The sequence below is a fragment of the Takifugu rubripes genome, chromosome 3 (genome assembly GCF_901000725.2).
Source record: "Takifugu rubripes chromosome 3, fTakRub1.2, whole genome shotgun sequence".
Lineage (NCBI taxonomy): Eukaryota > Metazoa > Chordata > Actinopteri > Tetraodontiformes > Tetraodontidae > Takifugu > Takifugu rubripes.
The window spans coordinates 3,895,059-3,908,346 of NC_042287.1; the positions used below are offsets into that span (position 1 = coordinate 3,895,059).

Here is a 13,288-nt window from a genome sequence, read left to right on the forward strand (position 1 = left end):
TGTTACAAAGGGTTTTGTTTCTCATTAATAGTCTTTATTATTGTAAACTCCAAAAGCTGTAACCACTTTTTTCCATCTCATCTGAATTTCATCTGAATATAGATCACCTGGGTCCTAGTTTTGAATATTATTATTCTTTATTTTCTGTTCAAAATGGGATGTCACGCCTCTTGCTCTTGTGTGTTTTTCTCATTTATACCCGGATGTGTTTGACGTAATATAAAGTGGTCTCACCTGTTTCACCCGTCAGTCATATTTGCCTCCTCTGCGAGTCTATGTGTACGCTTTAATACTCTTTAATCTTCTCTTCTGCTTTTTTAGTTTTTAGCCGGATCTTATATTCAGCTGCTCCCTGTATCTGTTTGGCTGCTGCTTCCAGCTTTCTACATATTCTCGACCAATTGGGAACTCACATACGTGTTTTCCTATAGACTTATGCACAATGTTTGTTTTCCTGTCCTATGAGTGAGCAGCTCCATGACTGTTTCTGCAGCCAGAATGCCTGCAAATGCACCAAGTGTGCATGTACAAGCCCAGCACAACCTTGTCAGCCTTAGATTGCACCAGGTAAGCAAGCAAGCTATCTATCTATCTATCTGTCTATCTGTCTATCTGTCTATCTATCTATCTATCTATCTATCTATCTATCTATCTATCTATCTATCTATCTGTCTATCTGTCTGTCTGTCTGTCTGTCTGTCTGTCTGTCTGTCTGTCTATCTGTCTATCTGTCTATCTGTCTGTCTGTCTGTCTATCTATCTATCTATCTATCTGTCTGTCTGTCTGTCTGTCTGTCTGTCTGTCTGTCTGTCTGTCTGTCTGTCTGTCTGTCTGTCTATCTATCTATCTATCTATCTATCTATCTATCTATCTATCTATCTATCTATCTATCTATCTATCTATCTATCTATCTATCTGGCTGGCTGGCTGATCTATCTACACTGGATTTTCAACCTCTTCCGAGTTTAAAAAAAAATAAAAAAATGACTCCCTTAAAATGAATACTGCCTTAATGTAGAACAGGTTATTTATGCAGTGAAATACTCCACAATGTTTGAAAAATGGACAGAATTTTGGTGAACTTTAAATTGTCTTCCCAAATCAAGTAATTATCATGTTATAGGCAGTGGAGCAACTAATTTCCTCTCTTAAATCCCTAATTGTTTTGGTTTTATTCAAATTGAATGAAAACCTGTTTATCTCAAACTTTAGTTTGCTCATTTCTATGCTAATGTATTCCAGTGTGTTTTTATTGCGGTGTATACCCAGAGCAAAGCACCAAAAACAGCTGCCAATAAAACCAACTGTAATGTTTGGAACAACCTTAAAAAATAACTTTTAATTCTTCTACAGCAGTCAAAGAAAAAGAACATTTAACTGCCTACTGTCATCTACTCTTAAAAATTACTGAGCAGGGATAAATGTCCTCCATGTCCCTGAATCAGGACGTTTGCATACAAAATACATATTACAAATGTGTCCTCATTATTTAAAAAAAAAAAGTATGTCTAACGTCTTGTTAGAATTTAGAAATCAAGTATATAAAATATAAGGTTAATTTTCTGCAGGCATTTCCGTTGCCCTTGTTATAGTCCAAAACACGTACCAGATTAAGCAATGTTTATGATGATAAATGGAGGAACATCAGTTTCATGTGGTTGCACTTGTCTATGTTTGTGTGGTCTACACTAATGTCACTAATTAACACTCTTTGCCTTGTTATTAAAGTCCTCAGGAAATATATTATCTTTGTGATTGGTATTACGTGATGTGACTCTACCGGGTCGTGCTTCTCTGGATTCAACACGTCATTGTTTAAAGCCTTACAAATAAAGCTTTTAGAACAACACGGCATTATTCAGTCAGTCTTTGCTTTGACAAGCGATCAGAAGTCTAAAAACACGAGCGTGCAGAATAAACAGGGCTGCTGCCGTTGATGCAGGCGGAATCACTCTGAAGGTGGAGTAAAGTGGCCCATATCCTGCTCCTTTGTTTGATCACGCTGGACTGGCGAGGAGACATTATCCAAGACTTTGGATAACGTCGCACGTCTGTTAATTCCTAATTGTATTTTTTACATGAATCTTTTTACCTTTTTGGCTGCTGGGAAGATGTTGGGGAAGATTTTCATGGGATGGTGTGACATAATACATAATATTACAGAGTCTAAGCGCTTCAACATTGATTAATGATTGATTTTTATACTTATTATTCCAAACTCGCGATGGCACAGGCCCACGTCTCATTTCCTGTTACTTTATGAAGACAATTAAGTTTCTACACTTTGTACCTTTTGATCATTTGCCTCATGTCAATGCTGCTGCAGGAGAAGAGGGGGGACATTTACACCCCCCCACAGATTGCATCTTTCTTGCATAATCTGCGTGTTGGGCTGAAACTTCTCCCTCTATTCCAAGTCTGTTGCTGGCTGTTACTGTGGATTATTCATGAAGCTGCATGGATTGATGCTTATTCTCCTGCTAAAATTCAGGGGGGCCACAAGTGTATGCCTGCATCTTCATTCCATTACGGTACTCCACAGTTCTTTATCAGCAGACCAGCTCAGCTTGACGGATGCGGAGAGAGAGAGAAGAGGGTGGGAAAGGCCAGGGCAGATCGCTGCAAATCTATAGTTTAGCAAAGGAGTCACTAAAAAAAGGTACAGTAACTTTTCTAGTAGTTTTAGTTTTTAGACTTAAGAAACACAGATTCTTCTGCAGTAAGTGTATAAATGCTCAATATGTGTCTCACCCAGAACAACTTTAGTGGCCTTCACCATGTTGAGGAAGGGCTCTGAAATGCAGAAGAAAGACAAAGAAGTCCTGCTGGACCTGGACTATGAGGGATCCATAAAGAGTTACGGGAGCCTGCAGAACGGGAGCTTCAGCGCCCCAAAATCTGTGAGCACTCTTTTACTCTGAAAGCGGCAGTATGTCGCCCTTTCTCACAGCAGTTCGGTAAAACAAGTGCACGTACAGTTTCTCAAATCTGCTCAACTTGCTCTAATTTTGTTTAAAAATCAGAATTAAACGCATTCGCAGCAGTTTAAAGCAGCCTGACAGAAAGACATGGGACAGAAGTATCTAGAATATTTAGATCCAGCCAGGAAAAAATAAAGTTACTTTTACAGTCAATACAAAAGCAAAGAACATGGAGACAAAGCAACAATATTCATACATTTGAACATGATTTCACCATAGTAAAAGATGAGAGGGACGCTTTCATTATGGTGAAATCCTGTTCATATTGATGCAAGATGGATGGTTAAACCCCATTAAAGAGCACATTAACCAGCCATTGAAGAAGTGATTTGGAGTCAGGAAAAGGAAAAGGAAGTAGGTGCGGCGCCGGATTGTTTTTTAATGAACTATTGTAACTCACTGCTCTGGTTGCTTATAGTTTTTAGATGCCAGTGGAGACATGGTGGACCGTGATTCCATTCAAATCCAATCGAAAGACGACATCAACCTACAAATGGGAAATTACTTCAGAGATGGAAGAACCAAAATAGGTATTCAGTCATCCTTGCTTATTTCTTTCATCATCTTATTGTTTGGGATTGGACCTAAACTCATCTTGGGGTCAGACTTTGTCCTGGTTTGGGAGACAAGCTCGCAGGAGAGTCGGCAGGAGAAGGAGAGGACGACCAATGAAGAGGGCGAGGCCTCAACCAACGTGGAGCTTAACAGGCCCGAACCCAAGAAGACAAGGCCGGTCCAGTGGAGGGAAAGGTTTGTGCGGAATCTGGAGTCCGCTGGATTGCTCACGGAAAAGGTGCTGCAAATTCAGACGCAAGTCAGGCCCTTCGTGTAACCTGAAGTGACCGAGTGTTCTGGTTCAGGAGGAAACGACAAATGAAAGCAGGACAATACACTTCCTGAAGCTTAACGTTCCGTGGGAAGTGATGGTTTTTTACGCGGAAGAGCTGAGTTTCAGAGCTCCGCTGCAGGTGAGTTTATTCAAAATGTGTCCGGTCAGTACAGGGCTAATGCATCGTGAAAAGTTTAAAGCTTGTACAAATATTAGCCCTTCGCAAATGACTTGTTATTCTTGCTGTAGCTATTCATAATAGCATTTGCGTGCTGTGCGGCACGACCTTCTGCACATGTTCTCGTACCGCCAATGGTAACCTTGGAAAAACCACGATTTGTCCAGCAAAGTTGCATCTAAAGAGTCACTTCAGTATCAGGAGTCATCCTTACAGAGGCATAAAATGCTAATATCAGACACCATAACATCTGTACTTTGGTACTTTATTTGAATTTCTTCTCCTTTTGTCCTGCAGGCACAACCCTACCTGGATTTTAACTATTCTGCACATTTGCTAAGACGCCTGTGCATCCCCAACATCATGCTAGAGCCGGTGCCAAACAGGCCGCTGGACTACTACACCTGTGCCTTCCGCAAGTCCAAGATGGAGAAGTGAGCGCCGTGTCAACACTAACTGATACCACCGTTCTCCTTCTAAATGTTGATGTCTCCGTCTAGTTTCCTTGGCAGCCACGACCGTGAGAACTTCTTCACCAACACGCAGAGGCACCGCGTGGTGAGTGTCGGGGATTCCTCTCCAGCATGTCTTTTAATCAGGAGGTTCTGGTAGATGGGTATTCCATTCAGTCGTTTGTTCCAGGCGTATGAGATTCTCACCAGGACGGTTTACGGCAAAAGGAAGAACGCTCAGGTCGGAGTGGACCGGCTGCTGAACGAAGGAGTGTACACGGCAGCGTTCCCTCTTCATGAGGTTAGATCCTAATATTGGCTCTTCAGTCTCAAAATAAAAATGCTTTGATCTTTGACCGGTACATTATCGTCACTTTGCCTCAGGGCTACTATAAGCTTCCGACTTATGGAGTTCACCCCGAGGAACTGAATCGGAGGCAAATTCTTTACCAGTACTGGGCTCGCTGGCGTAACTGGCACAAGTATCAACCTTTAGACCACATCAGGGAGTACTTTGGGGAGAAGATTGCATTTTACTTTGCTTGGTTGGGTAATTATACATAAATGCTCTACTTCAGTAACACAGTCTTAAGTGTTTATTAGCTCAAAGTCAAGACACAATAATGCAACAATGATTCATTTATATTATACTCATTTTAATGGGTGAACAGCAATGGACTCAAATGGTTATACTGTTATAAAACGGCGCTAACTGAGCCTGTTTGTCAAGAATATGACTTCTTCATGTCTGCGTAGGTTTCTACACAACCTGGCTGCTACCTGCTGCACTGGTGGGAACCTTGGTGTTTGTGTCTGGGCTCATATCCATGAATACCGACACCGCAGCGTGAGTCTTAGAGCCTCCTAAAGCTTGAGAAATTGGCTTAAATTACCGCAGTAGCTCCATTACCTGCATTGTGGTTGTTGTTAGATTTGTTCTCTGCACCAATCACTCATTATAGCGGTTTCTGAGTGCTGCTCGCCATGTTGGGGCTGAGCAGCACCACCTGCCACCGCAGGTCCCGGGTGCCGGTTCAGAAAACGGTCAATTACTGGCGTGTGTCCGAGAAGTGCGTCTGGAGTTTCATAGACGGCCAAAAGTAATTACAAATCAGGGAGGGGAATGCTGAAAGTTATGATGGGATAAGAGGCGGTCGTGGTCAAAATCTTGACAAGAAATCCCCAAACAAATTGGGATCTGGTCTGACTGATTTGTTCAGCCAAAATGGCGGCAATAATTGACATTGTCCAGTTATTGTGCTGAGTTTATGGTTTCATGTAAAGGGAAGTCTATTATGATCAATTTAGATATATGTATATAGATTATTGTTTTGACTAAAATCCCTGTGCTGACAGGAAGGAAATCTGCAATAGTGGAGGGACTTATTTAATGTGTCCCCTCTGTAACACATGTAAAGCCTGGAACGTGTCTGATATCTGCACCATGGCCAAGGTAATGAGATTTCTATTCATTTTCCTGTTGAGAGACTTTAAATGATGAATTGAGGTTTGACTCTGTACCTTGTCTGTTGGCATTGCAGATAGGATACTTATTTGACCACGCAGGAACAGTCTTCTTCAGTATCTTCATGTCCTTCTGGGCCATAAGCTTTCTGGAATATTGGAAGAGAAAAATGGTCACCTTGGCTCATCACTGGGACTGCATGGAGTTCCATGAAGAGGAGGTCTCTCAATCCTTCATTTGTTTACACTGCAATATAGTCACAATGGTGTCCTGGGTGTGTTATAGCCTGTTTGACCAGGAAGCCCTTTAAGAAAACACTGCAAATGTCACCCTGTGACACGATCTCACCCCCACGCATTCCTACAGGAGCGTCCCCGGCCTGAGTTCGCAGCTATGGCCACGATGATGGAGCCAAACCCGGTCACGGGGGTGAAGGAGCCCTACTTCCCGAAGAGGACGCAGCTGTCTCGCATGCTGACTGGCTCCATGGTCATCATCATCATGGTCAGTTACATTGAATGCCAATCCGATCTTCCAAAACTGGTTTCATGGTGGCCAATTTGTAATCGGATGGGATGTCTCGGATGGGATGAACCTCAATATTCAAATCAGGACCCATACAGGTCCTAATCCTTCAAATTAGATCAAAGCTCTCGGTGGCGGGAATCCAGGCAGCTTTGATTTCTACACTGCTAAATACGCAGCAGGTTCCAGGTGTGGAACACCTGTGCCCCCACCGCGACCTCCTCGAGGAGTGTTAACATGCTGCTGCTCCTCTGTGTGCACCTTCTCAGCTGTGCGTGGTGATGATCTTCTTGGTGACGGTGGTCATGTGCCGTGGAATCATCACGGTGATGATGTTTCACACTAGGAATCACCTCCTTCAAATTGAGGTGCGTATTCCTATGACCCCCCCCCCCGACGCACACACACACACGATGAACAAGTGCTTCCAGCACCTGCATTTGTGTGTGTGGTTCTGTCCTCAGGCAGGAACTATAGCCAACATCCTGAGCAGCATTGTGAATCTGTGCCTTATCCTGCTGATGGGCAGAATCTACACCGCCTTAGCTGAGCAGCTCACAAAGTGGGGTAAGAATCAGTCCTGCCCCACCTGCGGCAATCCATTGATTCCTCCTCAAATGACGCATGGTTAGGGGAGACGTCTGAAGTGAGCAGCCAAAGAGACCAAAGAACAGTTTATTGTACTCTTAACTGATGTTTCATTACATATTCTTAATTACAAATATATGCAGAGCTTGAAACTGCTGCGTCAACACGTCTAAGTGACTACACACAAACCCCCGTTAGTCAGGCTGGTCTCCAGACAACAAAGGTGCTTTTATCACTCATCACTTTTGCGCTGATCTCCTGTCTTGCAGAGATGCCTCGAACACAAACCCAGTACGAGAACGCCTTCATTTTTAAGGTGTTCATCTTCCAGTTCGTCAACTTTTACTCCTCTCCATTTTATGTGGCTTTCTTCAAAGGAAGGTGCGACAGGACTCATGCAGAACACACACACACACACACACACACATACCGGCAGATATAAAGTGTTTGAATTCTCTGTGTCACTAGGTTTGTGGGCTACCCAAACAATTATGGCACCTTGTTTGGGATGAGGAATGAAGATGTGAGTCAATAATTTACCTGGAAATGCCAGATGTTAATAATATTACACATTCCCCCTTTCAAAACCTCACCTCACTGTCTCTCTGCTGTGTCGTGTACGTGCCTCTGCACCTTCCCACTGCAGTGTGGTCCTGGTGGCTGCCTCATTGAGCTGGCCCAGCAGCTCTTCATCATCATGGTGGGAAAACAATTCATCAATAACGTTCAGGAGTTCGTTATCCCGTATGTTTCCTCTTCGAATCAATTATCTGGCTTTGGTGAATATTATGTGCTTTTATGCTACTTTTCTGAATTACAGAGGCTAGGGAATTGTCACGGGCATCAAAGCGGTACATTTGCAACTGGGTCCAATTAATTTTGACAGCAAAAAGCAAACCCAAATGTGAAATCATATATTTTCTACGAGTAACTGTAAATTAAATATTAAATTTTTTGGATCAATGCCATTTGAAGTGAACGGCTGCCTGAAGTCAGGAGGATTAAACCAAATCTCCGTCATTTGGCTTCTCAGTTGTGCCTTTTCCTTCATTTTGAAATCAGGAGAGTGCTTTAGGAATTTTCCATTTGGCTCAAGATTCCAAGTCTTGACTTGCATCTGCAGTGAATTTATTGGTGATCTTTTAAAAAGTGATCTATAAGATTTCATGTTATAAAGCGTTCCTCAGCTCCTTCAGGGTGATAGTTTGGATTTGCTCCTAAAGTGCCCTTGAGCATGATACCGAACCCCAGATCGTGCCAATACACATGTGAGTTCATGTTTAAATGGGAAGCCCGGATGGTGCAAAGGTGTTACACAAGATCAGGGTCATAAATGAGAGAATTCAAACTGCTTTGAGCAGTCGGTGACAAGATTCTATAAAAAAAAAAAATGCAACCAAATTATTATTTCATCCATATTTATTCTCTGAACCCTCTGATAAATCGTGATCCATTATTTCCTACGCAGAAGAATGATGGCGTTTCTGTCATATTAACCTCTACTATCAAAATCTTCACGTCTTTATTCTGCAGCTTAATTAGAGTTAGCTCTAATTTTACTTTAAAAAAAAAAACCCACATTGCCCTTACAGTAAAGTCAGGGTCTGGCTGCAGAAGAGAGGTGTGTACAAAGTGATCGGAGCGAAGGAGACCGTGGAAATTCACAGGTGGGAAGAAGACTACCAGCTGGTGAAGTCTGAAGGCCTGTTTGAGGAGTATCTGGAGATGGGTACGTCACTGATGATGGCAGCGAGACTATCGGGCATGCAGCATGTTTCACTCCGGTGTCATTGGTCCGCAGTGCTCCAGTTTGGGTTCATCACCATCTTCGTAGCAGCATGCCCTCTCGCACCGCTCTTTGCTCTCCTCAACAACTGGGTTGAAATCCGTCTGGATGCCCACAAGTTTGTGTGCGAGTACCAGCGGCCGGTGGCTGAGCGCGCCCAGAATATCGGAGTGTGGTTAAACATCCTGGAAATCCTGTCACACATGTCCGTCACTGCAAATGTCAGTTGGAGGACGGTGATATTTACCATAAATGTATATTTGGCTATCTCTGCTCTACAATGTGTTGTGTCGTTTTTGTCCGACCTCTGCAGGCTTTCCTAATCGCCTTCACGGCTGATTTTTTACCTCGTCTGCTCTACAAGTACAAGTTTGATAATGAACTCCATGGATACATGAATTTTACCCTGGCTTATGCCCCTCTTAACTACACCGACTACCCCTTGTGCAGGTAGGAGTGTGGAATCAAGCTTTGATGTTACATTTGCATTTTTAACTTTGGATCACGCTTTTAAATTTGTATGTTACCATAATTTTGGGTCTCATGCTGCATTTCCAATTATTTAAGAGCATGGCAGTGTGTTTTTCAAAGGTACAAACTCCTCTGACTTTTAATTTAGGTGGCGGTGTTTGTCGTCCAAACCTGTTAGACTTGTTGCATGTGCTTTAACAGACATGTCACAGCATCACATGATGCAACATTCCCAAATAGACTCTGCTTCTGTCTATTGTTATTTTGTTCTTTTGTGTTTTCATTATCTTTTCATTGGTAGAATTCAGTCATTTAATTTCTTCCAGTGTTTGCCAAATGTGGATATTCCTGAATGTCTAACTCTTGATTTTGGAGTGAAGAGATCCACCATATTGATGAAACAACAGTATATTCTACAGTCACTCTTTGTATCTTGTAGATACAAAGATTTCAGAGACAACAACGGAAACTACACGCTGTTTTACTGGGAACTTCTTGCCATCAGACTTGGCTTTATTATTGCTTTTGAGGTAGGAGCTATATCGTGCTACCGATTTTATTTGAGTCTTGGTATGTAATTTGTTTTTATACTGTACATTCACATTTCATGGTGTCTTTTTGCCACTTTATTTGTCAGTGTAGTATCATTTTATTTAGGATTTATTTTGTAAAACAGCAGAGAAATAGTTCTCGGTGTCATTCTGATGAGTTGAGTGTATATTGCATCATTTGAGATGGGCCTGACTGATATCCACAGACTTCCAGGAAGCAGTTATGTTTAGTCTGTTGACCATCTTTATCTTTCTCCATCCCCAGCACGTAGTTTTCTTTGTGCTGCGAGCGATCGAATGGGTCATACCTGATGTGCCCGAGTCTCTGGAGGTGAAGATCAAGAGGGAGCGCTACCTGGCCAAGCAGGCTCTGGCTGAAAATCATGAGGTTCTCTTCCAAGGGGTCACCGCTGCCACCCTGGGAACCTCCGGTCCAGGTCAGCCCCAAATTTTGGCTATGTGATCTTTTGGTGAAAATCAAAATGTAATCATTCCAAAATAACAAAACGAAGGCTCAAAGGTGTGAAACTCTGCAAAGTGTCATAAAATATGGGGCAGTAAACTTACAAGACCATATTTGATAAGAACAACACCAACAAAGAAACTGTTCATGCCGAGTAACAGTGTGTGATCTCTGATTACAGTTATCTTTTAACTTTTATGATGTCTTCAAAGGTTCTGCTGACTCAAATACAAAGAATCGGAATATCGAAACAGTTGTTGCGCCTGTTTCCATCGACCCACATCTTTTTTGAGCTGAAGTTTTTAGATAGTTGTTTAATATTTCTGGTGCCACACAGAAATGATCCTTTAGAAAGTTAGCAAGGTAGAAATACTGATGTTAATGTGATTACAGGAACGATACATTAGAGTTTACAAGTAAATACAACTTTAATAGGATAAACAACCTGAGCACTGAATCCTCTACAAATCAATCTGCAACTGGCTAATTGCTTTAGTTAAAAAAGGAATATAATGTAATAAAATGTGCCTAGTACTCATCACCTGTGCATAGTTTATAGATAAAAGACAACATAATGACTCTTGTTTGTACAGTTACTTGTTCACTTACATTTTTCCAGCCAATTCCCAATAGAGGAAAAAATGCAATCACGACTTTATCGTGACATCTGAGTGGAATCAACTTTGTTATCACCTTCATCTGCTTCCCATACCTGGAGAAATCCGCTATATATGAGCTTTAAAGTGTGGGTTTAAAAACTGTATGCTAGATCTAATAGAGCCAAACGTTTCGGAGCATCAGAACATTTGGAAAAAGGTCGAGGATCTAAATCGATCAGGAGGAAAATTCTACTGATGCAACAGGGAAGCAGATGGTATTTCTTCTGACTAACTTTGTTCTTCCTCTCTCTGTTCCGGCACGACATCTTCTGTGGCCACAGTGAATCGCCCGTCGCTCCGCACAAACGTGACATAAGACCTCAGCGTGGGAAAAAAGGTGGAGTGGAGGAGCAGGAAGAAAGGAGAGAGAGAGGCACTTTTGTGGGACACCATTTATGACTGAATTCCATTTTATATTTGGCTGAAATCAAAATAAATGCAAGACAAGCAAGTAGCTGCATGAGAGAGGAACAATCCAACCATGATGAAACTTGTTTCTTTCTTTGTGAGTGCATCACAGCCACACGGAGCAGTGCAGCCCAACGCAGCCAGTGGTGCAATTTGAGGCCGAACAACTTGAGACCACAGCTGAGCAAATCAATTCACTTTGATACGTTTCGATTTGCTTTGGTTACAAGTTGATCTGATCCGGTCCTGCTCAGTCCACTTCAGCTCAGTTCAAGCAGAACCTGCCTCGTGTCGACTGTTTCGCGACACAACAAACAGCAAAATCATTCAAGCATTTTGCAGGGATCATCGTAAATGACGCTCTCCTGCATGCGATACTTGCAGTGCGTGCAGTCCAAAACCATGATCCAAACAAAGGTGCACTGAGGACTTCATGAGAGCACGAGAATATATTAAGGCTGGATTAAACCAGCAGATAAAGTAATCATATTAGCAATGATATTTAGTTTTCTAGTTTGAAATGTTGGGAACTTAATCAAACCAATCTCCAGGAAGGAGGCAGTAGTCTGTTACAACAGCTCATTCATGATTTATTATATCACTTCAGACCATTTATAAATCATTTGTAAACTGTATTTTGAATCGATACCTCTGTATGTTAACCTTTTCTCCACGCTTGTTCGTCATGTTCATCAATGCTCTGCATTGTTTTCATGTAAGGTTTGCAGATGACCCCAGTCCTCAAGTACATGGAGAAACTAAGCATTGCTTTGTGAACATTCTGGAGGTCTGAGCGCTCCTTTTGTGGCAGATCTTCCTCTGCCCTCTTCTTCGCTCCCTCACATGATGGAAGAGCTGCAGACGCTGATTTATTAGGTGTCAGAAAAGACAGGTGTTCGTTGATGATTCCCCCCCCCCTCCACAAACACCACCTCTAGCCTTGGGCAACTCCTGTCTTTTATTTTAACCCCTCCCCCTCCTCTTTACACCAACTTTACATATGTCTGCACGCTGCTCTCCCTCTGTCTCTTTTTGGACTTAAATATTGGTTTCTTTCCATGAACCTTCTCCTGGCCATGCGAATAGTTTGAGTTCTTCTGGCCTGCAGGAAGAGTGAGTTAGCACATGTCAACAAGCACAGGTATGTACTGTGAACACCAGCGGACTGATCCATCATCTGCTGCACAGACAGCAGCCTTTCGGGGGCTATTAGATGTTAGCTCCAGATGCTAACACAGGGTGAAAACAATAGACAGCAATAAGAAAAGTAAAATCCATAAGAAAAAAAACCCAAATGATAATTTATAGGCTGAGTAACAAAGAAGCAATACAGAGTGATAGAAAGCAATATTTTTTTGTCATATTTTTATGAATATGTCATTAGACATATGTCATTAGTAAACCTTCTATTTTGCATCTGTACCAAACTCTGACTAAATAGTGCAATATGTTTTTATTTTCTAATAAGTTTCTTAATGCATTAAAATGGACTTTTAATGGACAAAAGTCCCTCCCAAGGTTAAAACCACTGAGTGCAAAAGCAATACTTAAATACAAATGAATAACATTTCACTTTAAATGAGTCCTCATCCACGGCAAGTTGGATGTGGACTGGAGCAGCAAAGGAATGTGATTCTTGAGAATCTTTCTTGACGATGTTGATTCACTTTATCAAAGAAATGGCTACGATAATGAATATTTTTTTGCACATATTCCAATCAAGGTCCATATTCTGATTTTCATGTTGTTCTGAATAAACTTATAAACACACAATGGTGTTGATAAGTCTTTTATCTTTCAGCATCAGTTTCCAAGCAGTCTGAAGAACGTGGTTTAGCTTTCGTTTGTGCGGTCTAACGTTTTTTAAACGTGTTTCTGTTCCACTGCTCCACAAGAGACTGCGAGGAAGTAGACCTCCAAAACTATCAGAA

General features: G+C 41.9%; 1 protein-coding gene across 4 annotated transcripts; it reads left to right on the plus strand.

Moving 5' to 3' along the window:
* The first annotated feature begins 251 nt into the window (after positions 1-251).
* On the plus strand, positions 252-13,127 carry ano11 (anoctamin 11). 4 transcript variants are annotated; one of them, XM_011621340.2, is made up of 25 exons: positions 252-567; positions 2,493-2,660; positions 2,757-2,901; positions 3,401-3,512; positions 3,588-3,775; positions 3,843-3,950; positions 4,287-4,423; positions 4,490-4,547; positions 4,632-4,742; positions 4,826-4,991; positions 5,198-5,288; positions 5,798-5,894; positions 5,983-6,126; positions 6,273-6,410; positions 6,701-6,799; positions 6,896-6,998; positions 7,289-7,400; positions 7,488-7,542; positions 7,666-7,763; positions 8,612-8,748; positions 8,821-9,026; positions 9,119-9,255; positions 9,716-9,806; positions 10,093-10,264; positions 11,231-13,127. In XM_011621340.2, exons 3-25 carry the CDS (start codon positions 2,779-2,781, stop codon positions 11,263-11,265), a joined length of 2,718 nt encoding a protein of 905 aa, XP_011619642.1. In that variant the 5' UTR covers positions 252-567; positions 2,493-2,660; positions 2,757-2,778; the 3' UTR covers positions 11,266-13,127. The 4 variants fall into 4 exon arrangements, with proteins under 4 accessions (XP_011619642.1, XP_011619653.1, XP_011619647.1 ...); XM_011621351.2 differs by having other exon boundaries at positions 7,666-7,719; positions 8,634-8,748; XM_011621345.2 differs by having other exon boundaries at positions 2,544-2,660.
* The last annotated feature ends 161 nt before the right edge of the window (positions 13,128-13,288 follow it).

Excerpts from the sequence above, each read along its gene's own strand:
- ano11 (XM_011621340.2), top strand. The coding sequence starts at position 2,779 with ATGTTGAGGAAGGGCTCTGAAATGCAGAAGAAAGACAAAGAAGTCCTG. Across the intron at positions 6,999-7,288 it reads TGAGCAGCTCACAAAGTGGG|AGATGCCTCGAACACAAACC; the intron begins GTAAGAATCAGT and ends CCTGTCTTGCAG. Across the intron at positions 7,401-7,487 it reads GTGGCTTTCTTCAAAGGAAG|GTTTGTGGGCTACCCAAACA; the intron begins GTGCGACAGGAC and ends CTGTGTCACTAG.